A 23,127-nucleotide genomic window follows, 5' to 3' on the forward strand; every position below is an offset into this window, starting at 1 on the left:
GGATTTAAATTTGTGGGCTCTGATTGCTTTGAGTTTTTTATATATTCTAGCTATCAGTCTTTTGTCTGAGGAATAGCTGGTGAAATTTTTTTCCTACTCTGTGTTGTCTCTTCACTCTGTTGGTGTTTATTGTTGTTGTTGTCTGTTTGTCTGGGGTTTTTTTTTGCTGTGCAAAACTTTTCAATAAGGTGAGATCTCAGTTGTTGATCCTTTGTAATATTTTCCATGTTATGAGGGTTTTGTTAATAAAGTCTTTGGCTACACCTATGTCTACAAGAGTTCTACCTATTCTCTCTTCCAGTACATTTAGTATTTCTGTCTTAACATTTAGATCTTTGATCCATTTTGATTTTAGTGCATAGTGAGAGATATGGGATTTGTTTTAGATTTTGACTGAGTGTGTTTGGAGTTGATTCTGAATCTTCTAATCTGTTCCATTGATCCTTGGGCCTATTTAGTTTTTGCCAGTACCATGCTGTTTTATCATAGAAGCTCTGTAGTATAATTTTAAATCATGAATTGTGATACCCCCTGCCTTACCTTTGTTGCCAAGAATTGTTTTTGCTATTCTAGGTCTCTTCTGGTTCCACATGAATTTTAGGAATGCTTTCTGTAGTTCTATGAGTAATGCTATTGGTATTATGATTGAATTGCATTAAATCTGTGTAACAATTTTGGAAGTATGGCATTTTTGCTATGTTTGTTCTTCCTACCCACAAACAAGGGATATCTTCCCATTTTCTGATATCCTCTTTGAATTGCTTTTTCAGAGTACCATAGCTTTCAATGTAAAGGTCTTTGACTTCTGTTGTTAATTTGATTTCTAAGTATTTCATTTTTTGGATGCTACTATGAAAGGTGTTGTTTCCCTCATTTCTCTCTCAGTAAGTTTGTTATTTGTGTGCAGGAATGCTATTCAGATGATCATGTGAGTTTTGTCCTTGGCTCTGTTGATATGGTGTATTACAATTATTGATTTGCATGTGTTAAATCATCCCCCTATCCCTGGGATGAATCTTACTTGGTAATGACATATAATCTTCTTGATGATTTGCTACATTGTTTGCCAGTGTTATGGAGGCTTTTTGAAACTATATTCATTAGGGAAATTGGCCTGTAGTTGTATTTTTTGGTTGGATCCTTCTCTAGTTTTGGTATCAGAATAATGTTTGCTTCCAAGAATGAGTTTGGGAGTATTGCTTCCCTTTCTCTGTTATTAAAGAGTTTGAGTAGTACTGGTGTTAGATCTTTTCTAAATTTCTTGTAAAATTCAGCAGTCAACCCATCACAGTCAATCCATCAGGTCGTGGACTTTTCTTTGTTGATAAATTTTTAGTTAATTTTCTGTTTCCTTGATATTTCATTATTTAGAATTTTTATAAATTCTTGATTCAGCTTTGGTAATTCACACGTATCTAGGAATCTGTCCATTTCTTCTTTGTTTTCCATCTTATTAGAATAAGGATTCTCAAAGTAGGTATTGGTGATCTTATGGATTTCTGCAGGATCCATTGTAATTTCACCCTTTTTATTCCTAATCGCATTGTTTGAGTCTTTTCTTTCCTTTTTTGATAAGATTGGCTAAGGGCTTGTCTATTTTATTTAATCGTTCAAAGAACCAACTCTTTAATTCATTGATTCTTTGTATTATTTTATTAGTCTCAATTGCATTAATTTCTACTCTGATTTTTATAATTTTCTCCCTTGTATGTCCTTTGAGTTTAACTTGATCTTGTTTTTCTCATAGGTTGATGTTGAACATGAGGTAGTATATTTGAGCTTGGTCTGTTTTTCTGATGTGAGAACTCATTTCTATGATATTACTTCATAGGACTGCTTTCATGGCATCACATAAGTTCCAGTATGTTGTATTGGCATTATCATTTAATTCTAGAAACTTTCTAATTTCTTCTTTAATTTTATCTATGACCCATTAGTTGTTCAGGAGGGTGTAATTTAATTTCCATGCATTTACAGAGTTTTGGGGGTTTCTTTTGCCATTGTTTTCCAATTCCATTGCACTATGGTCTAATAATATGCATGGAATAATTTTAATTTCTTTGCATTTACTTAAGCATGTTCTATGAGCTAGTATGTGGTCTATTTTGGAGAATATCTTATGTGAAGCTGAGAAGAACATGTATTTGGACGTTGTGAGGTGGAACACTCTACAGATATTTACTAAGTCCATTTGTTCAAAAGGTTGGTTCAGCTCTGATATTTCTTTGTTGATTTTTTGTCTAATTGATCTATATATTTGTGGTAGTGTGGTACTGAGGTCCCTCATTACAATTTTATTGGTGCTTATCTGATTTTTTGTCCATTAATATTTGCTATATGTATATTTGAGTGTGCTGGCATTTGGTGCATATATATTTATGATTGTTATCGCTTTCTCCTGAATTATTCTCTTAATGAGAATGTAGTGATCATTTTTGCCTCTCTTGATCAGTTTTGTCTTGAAATCTATTTGTCTGCAAATAGAATAGCTGTCCCTGCATTTTGCTTGGTTTCTCTTGCGTGGAATATTGTTTTCTTTCTTTGACTTTCAGCCTATGTATTTCCTCTTTGAGTTTAATGTGTTTCTTGTATGCAGCATATTGTTGGATCTTGGTTCTTGATCCATTCTGCCAGTCTGTTTCTTTTGACTGGTTAATTGATACCATTTACATTAATGATTATATCTGATATGCATTAACTTATCCTTGTCATATTATTTTCTTGTTCTCAGTTCCCTTTCTTTCCCCTCTGATTAATTGTTTGCCTTTCCTGGTAGATTCATTCTATTGGGGTTCATGGAATTGTAGTCTTCATTGTTCTTTTTCTAGAATATAATTCAGAACATTTTGGAGTGCTGGTTTGGTGGTCAGGAGTTTCTTCATGTATTCTTTATCATGAAAGTATCTTATTTCTCCATCAATTTTTTTGGGGGGTGTACCAGGGATATAACTCAGGACCTTGCACTTGTGAGGCAGGAAGCAGAACCACTGAGCTAAATCCCTGGCCCTCTCTGTCAATTTTTAAAGTTTTTGTGGGGCACATCAATATGGGTTGGAGTTTGTTTTCTTTTAGGGGTTGAAATATTTCACGTCAAGCTCTCCTTGATTAAGATTTTGTGTTGAGAAATCTGCTTTAATTCTGATGGGCTTTCCTTTATAGTTAATTTGTTTCTTTTCTCTAACAGGTTTTAATATTCTGTTCTTGAAGCGAATTTCTGGAATCTTGACTATTATATGCCTTGGTGTAGATTTTTTAAAAATCACAGCTAATTGGAGATCTATGTGCTTCACTTATCTGTATGTCAAATTCTTTTTCCATGCTTGAGGAGTTTTCTGCCATTAGTTCTTTGGACAGTTTTTTATGTTTGCATTATCTCCTGCTTTTTCATTGACTCCAGTCAATTGTATGTTATTCTTCTTTGCATCATCTAGCAGCTATTGTTTTGATTTTTCATGATCTCTTGCTATTTTTAAGAAGTCTTTCTTTTGATTGTTAACCACACACCTGTCTTCTACTTCTGATATTCTGTCCTAAGATTGGTTCATTCTGCTGCCTATACTTTCAATAGAATTTTTCATCTGATATCTGTTTGAATCTGTCATGTATTCCATTTGTTTCCCATGTTGGAAATTCATAATTTTCTTCGTTTTCCTAAGGTCCTTTTTTTTTTTTTATCTGCAACTACTCTAAATTCACTAACCATGTCCTTCATTATGGTCATCATCTCTTTAGTTATCTGAGAAATTATTTCTGACTTGTTATTTTCTAAAACCTCATTCATCTGCTTTTTTACTTCCACTATTACCATTTCAAAGAGTTCAGGTGGGTGGCTTTTGATTTTTTCCACTTTACTGCCCCCTGGGTTTGCCTTCTACTAGCTGGAGGTCTGGGATTGCATCCTGCTTCCATATCTTATTTTCAATTTTTAAAAAATTTATTTTCCACTTTGATGCTTTTAAATGTAGCTTTATTACTAGTATCAAGAACTCCTTAGGAAATTACTATTTTTCAGAGATGTATTCTAGGTGTAGCTGGATTTTGGCTTCTGAGTTTGTCACAAGATCCCACCTCTTCAATTTCTTAGGGATGAGAAGTTGCTGCCCATTTAGCATAGCTCCTGGTTCTTTGATACTGGACTATAATATTGTTTATGACCCTCACATAATCTCGGTCTTTGCATACGAGGAAGAGCAACTGATTGGAACAACTATGTCCCCTTAAAGTAGTACATTCAATAATAACAATAGGATCTAGCAAAGCCTGGAAAATGACAAATTGTGGTACCTATTAATTTGCCACTTTTAACCATATAAACAAGATTTATAGGTATATAACTAAATCTAAAACAAAGCAGAAATTTATATTAGGCAAATATCCTCTCAATTGAGCCATTTTACTGTCTGGTGAGAAATTTAAAAGGAATAGGATGGACAAATAGAGAAATAGAAGATGAGAAAGAGATTAGAAGCAAGGCTGAAGGACAAAGGAAGATTACCTGAGCTTTTGGAGACTAGTGAAGAAGACAGGATGGAAACAAAGAAGGAAGAAACAAAAACAAGAACTAAAGAAAACAAAAGATTAAACTAAAAATAATGTTCACCCTCATGAGAAAACATGAATATACAATCAAAAATAAAAACAACAGCCCCCTCAAAACAAACAAAAAGATGGGGGGGAGAGAGAGAGAGAGAGAGATTCCTTTGTGATTCCAAGCCTGTGGGTATCTTCTGGGGTCTATGGTTTTGTGGTAGTGTCCACTTCACTGTGCGTCTCTGCTGTCACTGGTAGACAAAGGAGGCAAACAGAGCCCAGATTCATATTGTATGATCCCAGCAAGCCTGCATTAGGATTAGGGCAGGGTTCTGTATAATTCCAACAAGTCTGCTGTAGGAATCGGGTAAGAGTGGGGTGCTGGTTCAACTCTACAGAAATTCAGGCTGATCCTGGTTTCTGGCTGTGGGCCTGTGACCCAAGCTGTTCAGCCCACAACACTATAGGTGTTTCTTGCTAGTTTGATCTCAGCTCCCTGACTCCAGACATCTTCCATGGATGTGCCTCACCCAGACACTGGAAGCCCTGAGATGGAACCAATCCCATGGCTGTTCTGAGTTCCAGATTCAGCTGGCTCCACCCCAAAATGGCTTCTAGTCAATCACCCTCTCCTGGGGACGTTTGGAATGGAGTCACTCACCAGCAGCTACCACTCACTGCATCACTGTTCTGCTCTCCTAATGCATTTATCTGTGGAGGTTTCTGGGGTCCCCTGCTGCCACCAAACTTCTCTATTGGCTTCAGCTTCATCTCTCACCCTGTGAGCCTGGAGTCAGGGATCACGTGCAGTTTGCCAAGGAGCTGGGAGTCGGAAAAAATGCAGTTTGTCACTTCCCTCTTCTGCCTTGAGGTCAGTCACCTCATTCTCCCTGTGGGCTCCAAATCACCCTTCAGAACTTTCCTGGGCCTCAGGGAGCCACCTCCGTCCTTCTCGTCTCCAAGTTGCTATACTCTAGAGTCTAGTCTCCCAATTTCAGAGAGCCTGATTTGGTGCTGCTCACCACTCTGCCAACTTCCCAGAAGTTTTCTGGAACAGATTTTGTGGCAGCCTTCTATTATGAACAGGAAATGTACCCTCCTGATATGGAGTCTTATTTATAGTTATCTGTCTTTTCTGCTTATTCATAAACTCTACAGATTCCACCCAGGCCATCATGTCACTTGGAATTTTATTAACTCTTAAAATTTTTATATGTATTTCCTTTGAAGTGTAAGACTTCTGAACTTGATGTATTCTCACATTTTATCACACATATTTTCTATCTGATAAGACTATTTATCTTTATTAAGATGGTACCCTAATGAATTTTAGGGTACTTTCTTTTAAAGGTAATTCAACCAACAGCTTTGAGATTGGACATCAGTAGTTCTGAACCTGTTATGTCTTAAAGCAGGGACAACATGTACTTGTTGAGAGTGCATATGAGTTGTGTTAGGAATTCTATGACCAAGGAAATGTTAAAATAGAAGGGAAAAACTGATTCTTATGTGCCTCCTCTTTTGAACTTGGGGTTTTTTTTTTTTTTTTTTTACTATTCTCAAATGTTATGATGGAAGGCTTAAGTGATTTAAGTAAGAAGCTAGAGGAGGAGGCCAATAATCCTCCATTTGCTGATCTGTGTCTGAAACATATACATAGCCCCCAAAGCACAAAACAATAAAATCGTCTACATAATCAAAGAGCTCAGCAATTTTGGATGGAACAACCTTCTCATCTTCTCAGAAATGCACTGTTTCATTTTCTCTGTGAGATCAAGTCTAAATTAATTAACAGTAGATTCAGAGCTTTGACTCTGAGTATAAAATAAAATCACTTTGACTGAATGTGATTCAATGTGTAGTTATACTTTCATATTATGCTTCTAATACAATCCCTAAAGTGTTTTCCATTTCCAAGGATATTTTATTTTTGTATCTATATCATAATAATCACCCTTCCTTCCACCTACCTCTCAATTTAATTTTGAAGATTCTCAAAGCCAAGTTGAAAATTTTTCTTTTCTATTCTTTATACTGCCCTCTTCTGGCAATAAAGTCCTATAGCACAGAGCCTAAAATTGGATCATATGCTTTTCAGTCCTCTAATTGTCTTTATACATAAATTCTTCTTTCTAACTATACTATAATCCCCTAAAGAGGATCATATTCTTTGGCCTCTGTTGTGGCACCTAAGGACTCTTTTTCAAGCTTTACCATTGGAGGATGAACTATAAACACAGGAAGAGGCCAGGAAAATCAGAGACATATTATTTCTAGAAAATGGGCTCTAAAATGTTGTTCATAGTAAAAGACCCAGCCCAGAGTTAGTGACTTGTCCAAGATCCTGCTCTCAGTAGTGACCAAACCTATAAAGGGATGCAAGTCTTCTGACACTAGAAGTGAGCACTTTTTCCATTTCATAGTTACTGCTGCATAGTGAATGGTTCAATTCTGTTTTAGATGGACCTGCATTATTCTAAAGACTATTTGCCATGTTCCCGATGCACAGTGTTCATTTACAAGAAGAAATGTCAACTTCTTGGTAAATTTCTCTGTTGATGTGATTCTGAATAGAGATCTAAGAGAGGGATGGGCAGGATGTCTAGGACACAAGAATATCCCCACTTCTTCTCACTTTCCATCCCTCAAGAAATGTGTCTTAAATTGACTTCCAATCTGTTGTGCTACATATGGAAGAGTGGGTGAAGACTGAAGTCTGTAGACTGGGCTCCCCTGCAGGAAGGATAGCAGTAATTCTTCCATCTAGTGGCAGAGGATGGAGACACAACTCATTAATGAAGTGCCAGATTCGCATCCTAAAAGAAGCTTCCTCAACCCGAGACAAGTTATATCACAAAAAATAAAAGTAGAGTGTGCATTATATTCTTAATCATAGATTTTCATGTATTAGGATTGTGATCCATTTCATAGGTACTAATATGCTCCTTACTACCCAAATTTATATATTGAAGTCTTAATACTTAGTAGCTCAGAATGTGATCTTGTTTGGAAATAGTACAGTCATTCCTGTGTTGTCAGTTAAAGATGATACCATACTGGAGTGAGATATTCCCCAATGCAATATTACAAGTGTGTTTTGAAATTTAAGTACACATACATGTGTATACACACAGAAAACATAATGTGAACACAAAGACCAACATCAGTGTGATTTATACACAAGTCAAGGAGTACAAAATATTGACAGCAAACCACCAGAAGCTGGGAGAGAGGCATGGAACAGATTTTTCCTTACCGCCTTTGGAGGGGCATGACCCTTCTAATACCATAGTCTTGAATTTCTAACTTTCAGAGATGCAAGACAATAAATCTCTGTTGTTTAAGCCTGATTCGTGGTTTTTTAAAAAATGACAACAGACTAGTTAACTAATATGGTCCCAATGCTTTAACATTAGTTTTAAGCTTAATATTTTATTTGAGGTGGGAAATGGTATGCTGAAGATAATCCTATATATGTCAGAGATAAAGAAATCTCGTCATGTTTCATCACCAGTCATAAAATTCATTTTCTATTGCAAAACCTTTGGGGAACTTAGCTGGACTATGTATTTAAACCTTTATGCCTTCATTAATTTGGGAAGTTTTTTCATTCAGTCTTATTGTAACAACAACATTCCTCAGGTGTAGATCATGTTCACTCTTTTTTTTTCATCAAGTTTATTGGTGCACTTTAGGTTAACAATATGATGAAATTCATCATTGGAAATTTGTACCTTTACATGATGTATCTTGGTTCCTATTTTTCTCCCCATTCCCCTGCCCTCCTCTTTAACACCTCCACCCCTCCTTATTTACAAAGAATTTGTTTCTATTTTTTTCCTTTTCTCATATTTATTCCTACCCCTACCCCTCCTCCCACTTCCCCTTCCCCTTTGGGCCTTTTCTTCCTATTTCACATACATTTTGATCCTTATTTACACTTTCAGTTTCTTAAGCCAGAGAAACTATTCAATATTTACACGTGTGTCCTGTTTACTTCACTTGAGTATGGCCTCAATGTGCATCCACTTAGCTATAAATGTCTCTAGTTTCTCATTCTTTATGGCTGAGTAGAACTCCATTTATAAAAAAAGTTTTCTTTATCTAGTCTCCAGTTGATGGGCAATTGGGCTGTTTCTAAGTTTTAGCAATTAAAAACTGTGCTGCTATAACATGGGTGCACATATATCACTGTGATATGATTCTTTTGGGAAGATACCCAGCAGGGGAATAGCTAGGTCAAATTGGACCTCTAATCCTAGTTTTTTGAGGGATATCTATACTGATTTCCACAGTGGTTGCACCAGTGTACACTCCCACCAACAGTGGAGAAGGGTTCTTTTTTCCCCACAACCCCACCAGCATTTGTTATTGGTTGATTTCTTGATAGCAGCCATTCTTTCTGGGGTGAGGTGGACTCTCAGTGTTGTTTTCATTTGTGTCTCTTAAATGACCCAGTGATGTTGAACACTTTTTCATATGTTTATTTGCTGTTTCTACTTCTTTATCTGAGAAATATGTGTTCTTTTTCAGATGTCCATTTTTGGATTGGGTCTTTAAATTTGGGAGGTCTGATATTTTTAAGATCTTTATATATTCTATGTAATAGACCTTTGTCGGAAGAACAGCTGGTAAAAACGTTTTCTTACATTGTGGGTTGTCCCTTCCTCTTTTGGTGGTTTCTCTTGCTGTTAATTCTGAAGGAAGCAATATCCTTCAAGGCAAGTGGCTATCAGATAAATGCATGAATAATATCAAGAGCTTCTTATCCAAAAAAAGAAAATTGTTTTGAAAACTACAACAAAGTCAAATGCTTTAGAGGAAGAGATTGATTTACTTCTTATTTCTAATACTTGAACTAAAAGATAGTCATTGCGCCTTTTAAATAATAATACTAGGGCTGGGGATTTTAGCTCAGTTGTTTCGCTGCCTGCTGCACAATCGTAAGGACCCAAGTTCGATCCCTGGTACCAAAAAAAAAAAAAAAAGAAATCAAAATAATAATACTAGTATCAGTGCAAACCCAGGTATTCCTAAGTAAAAGCTGTGTCAGGACATGAACCTTTTCTCTCTGGTTCAACATTTTATTCACATGACTACACAATGACTGTGTTGAGTAGAGTGAGTAAATGAATTTCTTTTTTTTGTTTGTTTAGTTTTTCTTTTTATTCCTTGTCTTTTTTCTTCCTGTACTGGGATTAAATCCACAAGCTAAACCCCTATTTTTGTTATTTTGAGATCCTGTTTCTCTAAGACAGTAAGTGGCTCAGGTTGGGCTCCAACTTGTGATCCTCCTGGCTCTGCCTCCTAGAATGCTGGGATTATAGGTGTGAGCAACCACATCCAGCTTCCTCCTTGTCATTTTGGGGTGTGTGTGTGTGTGTGTGTGTGTGTGTGTGTGTAAATATTGATGACCACTTACCCATTTGTTGGTAATCAGTAGTAATTCATGTCTTTATATAAATGTCAACATCTGAATCTCTATGCCTAAGAATTTCTTCTACTCTATGAATTTCTAGTGCTTAGCTGGACAGGTGAAAAATCTTATAAAATCAGTCACATGGCTGAGACATAGAAACTCTAAGAAGCTACAGCCATTGTAGCATCTAATGGTTAGAGCACTTCCACTGAGTTTAATAGAAAAATAATATATTTTACTATGGTATTTAGAATATGTATAAAGTGAAAACTTCAAACCATGAAAAGAGTGTAAATTTTTTTTTAAAACAATTTATGTATGTTTCCAGGTAGTTTCAGTGGATAACATATGTAGACGTTAACGAAATAGTTTTTTTTTTTGTATTAAATTCTTTTATTGGTACATTGTAGGTATACAACACAATTACATTTCTCATTGGGAATTGTACCTTTATATAATGCATCTTGGTTCTTATTTTTTCCCCATTCCTAGCCCTCCCTTCACGCCCTCCACCCTTCCCTATTTACAAAGACTTTATTTCTATTTTTTCCATTTCTCATCATTTTTTCCTTTCCCTTCTTTCCTTTCCCCTGCCCCTCCCACTACCCCTACCCCTTTGGACTTTTTCTTCCTATTTTATATTATTGATTATTCATTCTAATCATTGGTACATTTTAGATATACAATATAATGACATTCATCATTGGAAATTTGCACCTTTACATAGTCTCTCTTGGTTCTTGTTTTTCACCCTTGTCCAGCCCTCCCTTCAACCCCTCCAGTCCTCCCTATTTACAAAGATTTTGCTCCTATTTTGCCATTTTCTCATATTAATCCCATTCCCTTCTATCCTTTCCCCTAGCCCTCCCACTTCCTTCCCCTTTGCCCCTTTTCTTCCTATTTCACATTACCTATTATACATTTAGTCCTTATTTACACTTTCAGTTTATCACACCAGAGAAACTATTTGGCATTTACACATGTATGTCCTATTTATTTCACTTAAGAGTATTGCCTCAATGTGCATCCACTTAGCTATAAATGTCTCTAATTTCTCATTTGTTAACAAAATAATTTTAATGTATCCATAATATATGAGACAATAGACTCATTAATTTGTTTTGTACTTCTGCAGCAGTATCTCTAATTCTTTCCATTTCATTTTTCTAAACTTGGTGTTGAACAAATTAGGCTTGATGCTCACATCTCCCAAAGTTGTATTTTAATAAGATGAGTGCTACAGAGAATTGGGAAAAACATCAATTTTGTTTAGGGAAAAACCAAAGGTCTGCTTAAATGTAAAGCTTATTTTGTAAAACCTTGTTTAATATTCCTGAAGGAATTAATGGCCTGGTATTGTTGTAATTAAAATGTATTATTCTTCATTTTAATAGTTACTATTTGTCTTATTGAGAGTTATATTTTGGTATCTTATCCCTAAGAGAATATGAATTCTTTGTGATCCCATCCATATCTTGTAATAGTTCTGACACACTGAAGACACTTAATAAATGCAAATTTCATGGACTGAGGGAACATCCAGAGTATCTGTTTCATTCACCAGAAACAGAACTCTGAGGAAGTGACCTCTCATTTATCCTTTCATTCATTGTTCATTTGATGATGTGGAGAGGAAAGGGGAGGACATGAAGTTTCAGGCAAAAGAGTCAGAGCTATAGCTACAGAGAGATGTCAACTTGCAGGAACTCAGAGTATTTTCTTCCCTGGGGTGCTGTAACAAAGTACTATGAACTGAACTGTTTGAGTAATAGAATTTATTATCTCAGAGCTCTGTACAAGTCTAAAATCAAGATGTCAGCTAGGCCAAGCGTAACACATGCCTGTAATCCCAGCAGTCAGGAGGCTGAGGAAGGAGGATCAACATGAGTTTGAGGCCCACCTAGGATACATAGTGAGTTCAAGTCTAGCCTAAACTGCAGAGTGATACCCTGTCTCAAAAAAACAGAAAAAAGGATGTTAGCTGGATTGATTTCTTCTGAAGACTCTGTGGGAAGGTCCTGTTCTAAGTTTCTCACTGTGGCTTATAGATGGCTATCTTCTCCCTGTGTAGCTTCATGTCATCTTTCCTCTATGCGGTCTGTTTCCAAATGTTTTCTTTTTGTAAGGATATCAGCCATATTGTTTTAGGACACCTCAATGATGTCATTTTAACTCAATTACTTCTATAACAAACTTATCTCCAAATAAGGTCACATTGTGAAGTACTGGAGGTTAAAACTCCAACATGCAAATTTTGGTGGGAACACAATTCAGCCCATAATAGATGGATTGTAATACTAGGCTTTAGTACTTGTTAAAGCTTGCTTGGAACTAATTGCCCACTCACCAACCGCAGCTGTCAAAATGTAGCATCCTTAAAGGAATGCAAGTACTGGAATCACTTGTGACTACTGTTGTTTATCCTCTCAATGGCAACATACTTTATTTCCCCTAGAAGGTGTTTGCATGGCATGAGACACCTGCTGGTCTACCTCTGCTAGATAGTCCTAAGACAAATGTGCAGGAAGCTTAGCTGCAGGTGGGCACCAGGATCTACTGCCTTCCAGACTTTCTCTTTGGTTCCTTTGTTTCTGTTCCCTTTGTTCACTCCCCTGTTTGTCCAGATAGTCACCCTTTGACCCTCTTTGCTAGTTCCTCCTCCTTCTTTATTGCCCTAACTTACCTTCATTTTCGTTTAACACCAATCATTTTTTTTTTCAGGTTCTCTTTCTGTGAAGGATGATGACATTGCAATCAGAATACATACCTTTTATTAGGTGATTTGAACTGTGTCCTGCTGGATCAACCTCAAAACTCCTAAAATACAAGAACACCTTCCTGATACATCACTGAAAGGAGGAATTATTTTTATGTTTTAGAACAGAATTTGATTAAATTTCTTGGCTCAAGAAGAAGCAAAGCTGGCTGCATTTTCTAGGAGTGATTTGTGATTTGACTTCACCATGGCTGCCTGCAGCACCTGTAACATCAGAATGCTGGTGGTCATTGTGTGGGGGCTAATGACGGCCATCATTTTGGGACTATGCATCTGGAGAACAGTGATAAGGATCCAGAGAGGTAATGTGACTCTGTTTTGTTTAACCCAGAGGCAGAAGGCATTGTACCTCTGTCCCTGACACTTGATAACCAGTGCTGGAAAGTACTCTGCCCTGGCTGAGGCTGTCTACCAGTATGCCATCTATAAAATATAAGAGTAAATTGATGGTTAGCAAATGGCTATATGTATTATATACATGCATATGTATGTATTCATATATGTATGAATACACATGTGAGTGTGAATAGGCAAGATGAATCATGATGTGGGTGAACTAGCTTCTCCTTAATCTTGTAACTCCTAACCAAACTGACAGCTGAGTAACAATTAAAATTATTTTTAATACATATTTAAGCACATTTAGCTAAATCCAAGAAAGGTAGCTATGAGCACACATTCACCATTAAACATTTGAAAAATAGAATTATTTTTCAAGAAGGAAGTGTAGAAATGTTACCACTAGAAAATGTTATCATTAAGTAAAATGATCATATGATTAGCATGCATGCAAATTTCCCACTTTCCAGGTATAAGAAACTACTCAAAAATTAATATAATTTTTAAAAATTATTTTTCTTGTTACTCAACATGCAACTGTTAGTTTCCTGATGTGTTCTAGAGCTGATGTGGGCAGGTGGGGGAAACAGTAGCATGTAAAACAGTAATGTTAAAAGAAAGCCCTTGGGAGCTCACATCAGAGGCTTTCAATAATCCTAATGCCAGTTCCCTTTGGCAGTGGAGATTCTCCATAAAGGTTTTCAGTATTAGGTGTGTGGAACTCTTGCTTTTGGAAAAAACAAAATTTCTAATGAAACAGTGTAAAGGTAACTAATGTCAGTCAAAAGAGGCGGCAAGGGTAGCAGTCTGCCCTCTGAGCAGATTACTCCTATGGGTACACAGTACATGGCTGTAAAAAATCCACTGCTAGGGCAAAAGGGGTCAAATATATGCATAGCTGATGAAGTGATATGGGGGATGAATCTATCCCTGGACCCCAGAGAATATTTGAAGCACACTGTATAAAAGCATTTGGAGAACTAGAATAAGAAATTATCAGAACAAAAACAATACAATTTAAACTTGGGAAAATATGCCTTTTTTGCTTATACTTTGTAAATACTTTAATTCAGGCTTCCAAAAATTATGAAATAAGGATTTTTCTCCCTGTTAAGGATGTTAAATTTATATGACTTTATGTGCTTAAAGTGTATATATTTGTGAAATCTTCCCTTCTTTCTTCCCTTTATGTATATGACATCTACTTTTAAAGGGAAATATGTGGTGCCTTAGAAAGGATACAGTTATAATACAACCATTAAAACAAGGACCAAAGTACAGAAACAACATAAGGAAGTGGGAAGACTGGAGCATAGAAAATATATCAAAGTCAAATCTCAGGAGGAGTTACTTAGGATAAATAAAAAACATAACTTTGAGCTTAAGAGCTAAGACTCTAAAGTAGGAAATGTTACATTTTGCAGAGTAGAAGCATACCGGCTCCTCAGAAAAGATTAGCTTTTCCCTTGTTCTGAAATTTTCAATTGGCTGTTTATGCAAGGACATCTCCTAACTTTTGAGTAAACCCAATGGAAAAAGAGTGGGTTATCACTATCATTTACAGAAACAATTGAAAGACTGGTGGTTTGCTGTTGCTATTTGTCATGTACATTTTACTCAGAATGTGTTTTAATTTGTAAATTCTACCCTGGTGCACTTCACTCCTCACTCACTTCTTGTAGTCTTTTCACTTTCCATCCTACCCCACCCCATCCCACTCATCTCATTTCATGGAATTACTGAATGTTCTCGTTTTGGCCCCTTTACATGGGTATAGAGAAAAAATTGTGTTTAAATTTATCTTTTTCAAGGGGAGAAAAGTCATGAATATCTGTAAGAAACTAATGAAAACAATATTATTCAGAAAAAATATATATACACATAAATTTTGTATAAATTAATTTTGTTCCATTCAAAATTCATTTTGTCAACATAAACAGAATGTAGAGACTATATATCTCTCATGTTTATTTTTCATGTAAAAGTGATGACCCCTTTGTGAAAGATAGAAAAAATTCATATTCTGCTGAGTAAATTTCAATGAGAAGTTCCTATTATTTAAGTACAGAGTGAGCATGATTACATTATATGTGCTACTTATGCATGTGTTATAAGACCAACAATTTCAAAAATTCTTATGTTCTAGATACTATGCTAAAACTTCACATACCTTATTTAATCTCATTCTACCTTTAAAGCAGATAATAAATCAAGGCTCAGAGGATATTTTCATGCTAAAAAATGTTGGGTCTGGATTAGAACCTTGATCCTTCTGACTTTAGTATCTGTGTGGTCTTAACTTTCACACTATTTTGTCTTCTCCTAGAGGGAAGAAAGAGCTAACCCATTATCAATTCATCTTTTTATTTTTAACACAACAATAGCTGAAAATCCTAGTTCACAAAAATATTCAGTAAACAGTAGAATTGGAATGTCTATGGTTTTGCTAGGCAAAATCAGGCTCTTTGATAAGTCATATTATTTTCAAGTCAATTAGCCTGCAATATTAATGCAGTTTATAAATTAATGGATATGCTTCACTTTTGAGGATTTTTTTATTTTCTGTTTTGTCTATAGATTTTTGTTTGTGGAGTAACTGCCATGGCTTTGCCACCTTCTACTAAGTTGTACGAAGTGTTTCCTCCTGCTTTTTGAAGTGATAGGTTGTCTGCCTTAATCTCCCAGTCTAGAACAGCAAAAAAAAATGTATTTAGTAATAGTATTTATCCTAGCTACTTAATGCCTTTAATGGAAAGATTTCTCACATTCATGAAGCCCCAAATATTTAATACCCATCAAACAGAATTTAAATGAGCTCAACTCTAATTGTTCTAAGTGTGGTTTTTTATCTATTAATTTATTTTTTTGTTTTTCTTTTTATTTCTTAAATAAACCATTGCTTTAAATATCCAGAAAGCACTTCAAGACACAGTCTCTAGAATACCAGTGATCTTCTATCTAGTATAGATTTTTTTTATTCTGTGCCTATTTTTTCATTAGACCTTTCGTTATAAGGTCACAATTGAAGCCTCTGGTGTTGATAAAGTTAACAGCATTTCGTGGAGGTAAGATCTCTTTCAGGGGCTCCTGGCATAGTCTGTCACTTTTATATGTTACTGATGAAAACATTAAATAATAATGATCCTTTTTACCAAAGTACCACAAAGATATATTACCAAGTGTATAATCCTAGGCACAAGATTTCCTATCCATTTAAAGTCTGGCTGGGCAAAGAAAAATTTTAAAACTATTGATAAATTTTTGCAATTTCCAAAAGAAGATAAGACAAAGTTTTTTAATATGGTGGTTTACTTGGAATACTCTTCACCCAGAGTTTTACATGAATGTCTCCTTTGATGATAAAGGTTTTAGGTTTAAAGTCACCTTGTCAGAAAAAATCTAACTTTTGCATCGTGTCTAAATTATCTTGCATCTGCTCTTTTTTACATGAAGTTGGTCATGGTTTTTACCACTGCTAGTTTAAAATTTTTTTTAACCATTTTATTATTGTCCCACTTCTAGATTGAGTGACACACGAGTGCAGTGGCTTGACTGATTAACTTGTGTTCCCCACAACTAGAATAGGACTTGTATTATAGTTGCCAAAACATAGCCATTGATTAAATAAATTAATCATGTGAAAACCAGACACTGGACTTAGTCCTTTTGGGTTGATATCATAGCAGAAACTTATTTCTTGGAAACTTCTGAACAGTATATATTTCTTTTTCAAGTTCAAAAGGCTAAGAAGTCTGAGATCAAGTGAGTGGCAGATTCAGTGTCTGATTAGGGCCTATTTTCTAATTCAGAGAATGTGTCTTCTTGTTGCATCTTTATATGATATAAAGGAAGAATTCTGGTCCCCATCACATTAAGGGTACTAATCCCACTCAGGAAGAATCTGGCATAATGAACCAACCTTTTAAATAGCCCTGCTTTCTAATGCTTTCACATTTGAGATCAGGTTTTAATGAATGAACATTGAGGGGACCCAAATCTTCAGTCCGTAGCATGAAAAAAGAATTATCAAATAACTATACTGAAAAATGGAATAGAATAGCTAATAGATTCCTATGATTTACTTCAAAATGATAAATGAAATTATATATATATATATTTTTCTGGTACCTGGGATTGAACTCAGGACCTTGTGCTTGTGACAGGGGCACAGTGCCAGTGAGCTAAACCCCTGGCCCTGAAATTTTATATTTTTAATCAAAGAGCTCATTTCAGCTTTTTTCCTCTGCTCTAAGTCATGTGGTACATGACCATATCCAGGACTTAATTAAGATTCTCCACTTTTTGTGGCTTCTTTTGTTGAATTTGTGATCTACAATCTTGGAAGGTGCTTTTGTGTTGCAGCAAATCTATGTTTTGCCAGTCCTTCAGCATTTTCACACTGGGCATTCTTCACAGAAAAACATCCTCCTTGTTTGATGTGTTTATAGAATAAAAAAAACCTAAGTGCTCTGTATTTGCTGGTTTTGTGCTTCAAACAGCAAGAGGCTTGTAACACCAGAATCAGTGTGGCTTTTGGGTCCCCTCACATATGATGGAGCAAATGAAATGCAAACATAATTAGCTTTATTATATGTCTTTTCTTTGACATTTTCCATCTTGAACTAGGCCTAATGTAAACATAGACAGATGTTCAAAATCATAATGGTTGGGGATATTTTCTTTAACTTCTATTAAGGGGAGAACATTTAAACCTCAAAACACATTCAGAGTACTATTATTCTTTATTTAAACATATTCTATTCTTCTCCTGGATCAGCAAAATTTTTGCTGTCTGCCATCTGTTTTCCCCACCCCTCTCCAGATACTGTAACCTTCATTCCCTTCCAAATGATTTACCTATTCATCACTGTTCTAACAAGAGAATTCAGTAGACTGAAATACTCTCAAACCTCAAGGTCAGACTTTATAGCATTAATAATTCTTGCACAGTAGAAATGTGGGTTATCAAGAAAAGACAAGGAGTGTAAATTGTTTCTCAGAAAATAATCTTTGCACAGATATGTACTTGGATTTAATTTTTAACTGTTACATATTTCCTCCTGAGACAAATTTCATAATAAATTGTAGTCATGTGACTGTTTCTGGAGTACAGTTGTATTTTATGATTTAAAAAAAATCCAAAGAAATGTTTTCTGGATGGAGGAAAATAGATTGTAAGACAAACTATGGTGCTCTTTTGTCTCAATCCTTCTGTTCTTTTACCATTCCCTCGTCTTGCTTTCTCATATCTATGCTAGCTAAATTTTGAAAAATGCACAATAGTTTTGGCTGGGGTATAATTCAGTGGTCGTGTACTTGGCTAGCATGCACAAAGCCCTGGGATTGACTTCCAGCACCAGACTAAACTAAACTAAATGAATGAAATGAAATAAAACAACTAAACTAAACCACAATAATTTCCATGAGGAATAATTCCTTGAGGAATAATTTTGTTCTGTAATACACTGACAAGCATAAAATACATTAGCATCAGAATTAAGTGATATTTAGTGTAGATCCCGTTTTAAAAGTCATTGTCTTAAACTAAGAGGTAAGAATATTGGAATTGTGGTTTATTCTTAGATTTCCAGATATTATATACTTTTACCCAAAATTCTGAATACGACCACTACCTGTTAGTACTTAATGAAATATACTGTCAAATGTCTTTATAGGATATAGTGGAATAGTATATACTTGGGAGACATGAGGGAAAGCTCTGGAACCAGACCAGCTTGGATTAAATCTTAATACTGCTGCTTACTAGCTGAATAACTTTGAGCAAGTTACTCAACATTTTTGTGCCTCTGTTTTCCTACCTCTTAATAAAAAATCCTACCTCATAGAGCTGCTTGGATTAAATGAGCTAATGCATTTAAAGACTTATGATATCCAATGCATTGTAAGAACTCGATAAATACAGGCTATTATTCTTTAATTTGTGAATCTTAGATTATTCAGTACAGATCATAGGTTTTTTCCACTCTCTGCTTATGCCTTGAATAGATACCATTAATCTAGATTCGACCTTTGTATTGACACTCAAGTTATCAAACCAAAAGTCCACAGTAGGTTTAATTATTAACTTCAATTGACTTGCTCAAAACAGAAACAAAGAGTTCTAAGAATGTCTAGATCTTGCATTTGCTTTTCAATCTTTGTACAGGAGAAAGCTTATTAGAATATGTAGCCAGTTTATTGAAATATTTAGCCAAGTAGTTAATACTGATCAACTTTTACTTTAAATAAAGACTGTACATGTGTGCATCCTTTTGTTTCTTTAAAAAACAGAATAAATTTTCTTAAATATTGTTCTCTCATTTAAGAGTTATCCTCCACTCAACTATTTCAAATTCCTGGCCTAAGACAAATGTCAGATGCCTGGATTTTATATCCCAAAAGGCTGAGACAGAGACTAGAAAGGTATCAAGATGAAATTTCTTTGACTAAAGAAAGATGTTTTTATTCCTCTACTTATTCAAACTGTATTTTTCAAAAGCAGATTCTAACTGTGTCTTGTTTAGAGGAAATTCATATTTTCCATTTGGAATCTTTAAGATTATTTTTTGTTACCTTCTCATGCAACATTAAGTGTGTGTATCATATGTGTTCAACAATGTGTAGCAAAAGTGTTGAATATAGAATATTTTTGGAAATACTAAAATTTAAAGCACTGTAGAGTACTATCATTATCCTGCTGAGTTACAAAATAAAATTGTTAAAGATATTTGAGTGTATGGGTTCCCAAATAAAATGGAATGAATGCTCATTCTATCTGTGGTAAAGGCAGACAATGTGAGGAAGGAACAGGAGTACTTCATTGGTAGCAAGCAGATCTGAGTCAAGCACCTGTTGGCTACTTATTAATAACTAATCTGTCACAAACAATCCAGCCTTTATGTAGAGTGGAGATTTGGGTTCACAAATAGATAAAATCACTATTTGAGTCCACAATTCTGAAAGTAGTGTATGAGCAAACCATTTAATCTTTCTGAGTATCTCTTTATAAAATACAGAGTCTTAAAGATGCCAGTATTAGTTTTGCTATATTTTAAGAATAATTTAGGTACTTTGGAGGCTAGAATCTTTAAGTGGCTAGCACAAGATATTAAACATATGAGTCTGATACAGGAGTAGACAGTTCAGATTGGACTAGATGTTTCCAACCAGAATGCAAATGCCAAAAAAGCTGGTCAACAAATATTTGCTACTGAATCCATTGTGCTAGGGTCTGGATATTCAGCTACGACCCTGGTTCTAAAGGTTGTCAAAATAGTTCTTACCTATAAAAAATGACTCAACTTATAGCCAAAAGGCACAATGAATAGACATATATAGATTTTATTCTTGCTTACAAATATATGGAAGTTGTGAATAAATATATAATAATTAAAATATATAAGCATACTTTTCTTTTTTGAAGTTAAATCTCAGGTGTTAGAAACAAACAAAAAAGTTGATGCATGATCGCAAACAGATACTACCATAAGCCCTGGAATCTGTGGCGTCAGTGCATTCATGGGAACAGGAGCAGTATCTTCTACCCTTTGTGAACTTGGGAAGTGGGACCTAAGCAACCAGCATGACACCTGAAGCCTTTTTGGAGCTTCCTCAACCAGGAAAAGATTAGAAAAATTCTGCTCACTAGGCCAAGAATAAAACATTAAACAATTCTACGATCTGTTTGGGGCCATGATTAAGGGGGGAAAGTGAACAAGTAATTGAAACCCTGTACTATACTATACTGTTCTGAATTTGTCTTACCTGTGTGAAGAAACACCCAGTGAGAAATTATCCTAAAAGACTACTACTGATAGTCCCCTAAGATTATAAAAGAAGTAACCATGACATTTCCTTGCAGAAATACTTTCTCAAATAAGAGCAGTAAAGGTTTCAGGGAAGAACAATAAATAAGATAATGATGAATTGACAGCCAAAATTACATATGAACCATGATATTAGACAGACATCAAATATTATCAAAAGGATAACCCTTCCTCAAATGGATATAATAAAATATTCTGAAAGAGAATATAAATTAATTTTAAAATATTTTGAAAAGTTAAAATAGGGGAAGAAGTCACAATAAAAGAAAAGATAACATTCTTTAAAAGGATAGGATAACTTTAGCATTAACTGTGAAAATAAGACTGGAAAACTTGAAATGTAGATTAGGAAATTTGAAATATCTCCACAGGGTTTATTAGCTCCAGAAGAGAATAAAGAATATGGTGAAGCAGTATTTGAGAAAATAATTACTCAGAATTTTCTTGGATTGAAGAATGACCAAATGTCAAGGAGAGAAAGGAAAACCAAACTGCATCATGATACATCTGTAGAATTTCAAACAAAAAATTTCAAATCTATATTTTAAAATTCCATAAAAAGAAAAACAATTAGACACAGAAAAACTCATTGGAAGAAACAAATTCTATAAAATAGTGAACTATCTCCAAAATGCTGCCAACTCTGAATTCTATACCTTATCAAATTGACAAGAGCAAGGAAAAAATAAAAATATTTCCGATGAACACTGGAAAATTGGTCACTTATAGAATATAACTGAAAAAATTATTAATTCATATATTTTATAATGCAAGAAGTTGAATCTAAAAAAATACAATACAAGGTGTGATGGCAACAACAAAAAACTTGACAAACTTTTTGGTAAATGTAAATAGCCATAAATTGTTTTTTGTGTTTTAAAAGGCTAAGACTGAAAAAACAAACATAAATTTTAGTAGATGAAACTCAATTGTTTAAACATTACCATGTTGGATAGCATTGAAACAAAACATCATATAGCTCATACTGTTCACAGGAAACACAGAACATTTAATGATATTTTTAAGTGAGAAAGAAAAATGATGATACAGCCCATTCCAGGTAAATAGTAACCAAAGCAAAATATAACTAAGCAATAGTAATATCAAAAAATAGACATTCAGGCTAAAAGTATATTGAAGAATAAGAGTTTCACTATTTAATGATGTGAAGTAATACAACTGAAAAGCACCCATATCCTATACCTGTATACATCAAATAACACAGGTTAAAACATATCTAAAGTAAATCTGCCAAATTTTACAAATAAATATGCAAACTTACAGTCAGGGTAGTTCAGTCTAATAACCTTCCATGAGAAACTGATAGATCAAGCAGAGAAAATTAAAATTCATAAATTTGAAAAGCATATAGGTATAGTAAATTTATATATTAGCATTGCCACAATAAACAAAGAATATGTTATATTCAGAAAAAGTCTCAGTAAGTAATACAGAATCAGTGCACTATACATTATGCTACATAATGCAATACAATTAGAAGATTATGTATAAAATAATAAAAAAATCTTGCTGTAGCTAAATTATTTTAAATAACTCAAAGAAGAAATTAAGTTAGAATTACAAAGTATTTAAAACTGCAGTGAAGACATATCACAACTTGAAGATAGCTAAAAATATACTTAGAGTGACATTTATAGGTTTGGGTATATATTAAGCTACACAGATTGAAAATTGGTGTTCTAAGCATTCTAACTTTACAAGTAAAGAAAGCAAATTCTAAGCAACTATATTTTGCAATAATAAAGAATATAAACAAATTAATGGAATGGAAATGAAGAAACAGAGCAAAGATCAACTAAAAGACTAGTTTTTTAAAAAGATGAACTTCAGTAGATAAGTCTATAGCTAGATTCATCAAAATAAATAGGCCTAATGGACCAATATGCACAAAAAGAAAGTGGGTCATAGAACAGAGAAGTAAAATTTAAACAAAAATCATAAGCAAATACCATGGAAAACTTTATTTTAGATAATATAAAAGTTTAGGTCATATGAAAATTTTCTAAACAAATATAAATGACTAAAATTTATTCCCAAAGTAAGGCAGATCTTGAGTAAAACTGTAAACATTCAAATAATTGAATTAGTAGTTTTAAAAAAGACTGCATGTAAATGCTAAATTCTAATTAGTTTTGAATTGACAACAATATAAAATATGATGGGAAGGATAAAAACAATACTTTCAGAAAAAAGTATTAATGAAGTCTAACTGGTAC

General features: G+C 34.5%; 1 protein-coding gene across 1 annotated transcript in view; it reads left to right on the forward strand.

Moving 5' to 3' along the window:
- Window positions 1–12,659: 12,659 nt before the first annotated feature.
- The window catches only part of Adgrg7 (adhesion G protein-coupled receptor G7), a 90,477-nt gene continuing 80,009 nt past the window's right edge, over window positions 12,660–23,127 (forward strand). The window contains exon 1 of the mRNA XM_004858008.3: window positions 12,660–13,027. Coding sequence (XP_004858065.2) covers window positions 12,913–13,027 — 115 coding nt within the window. The 5' untranslated portion in view covers window positions 12,660–12,912. The remainder of the gene's footprint in view (window positions 13,028–23,127) is intronic.

Source organism: Heterocephalus glaber, unplaced genomic scaffold (assembly GCF_053883595.1).
Source record: "Heterocephalus glaber isolate CG9 unplaced genomic scaffold, H.glaber_assembly_v1.0 deba00000122, whole genome shotgun sequence".
NCBI classification, from domain to species: Eukaryota; Metazoa; Chordata; class Mammalia; order Rodentia; family Bathyergidae; genus Heterocephalus; species Heterocephalus glaber.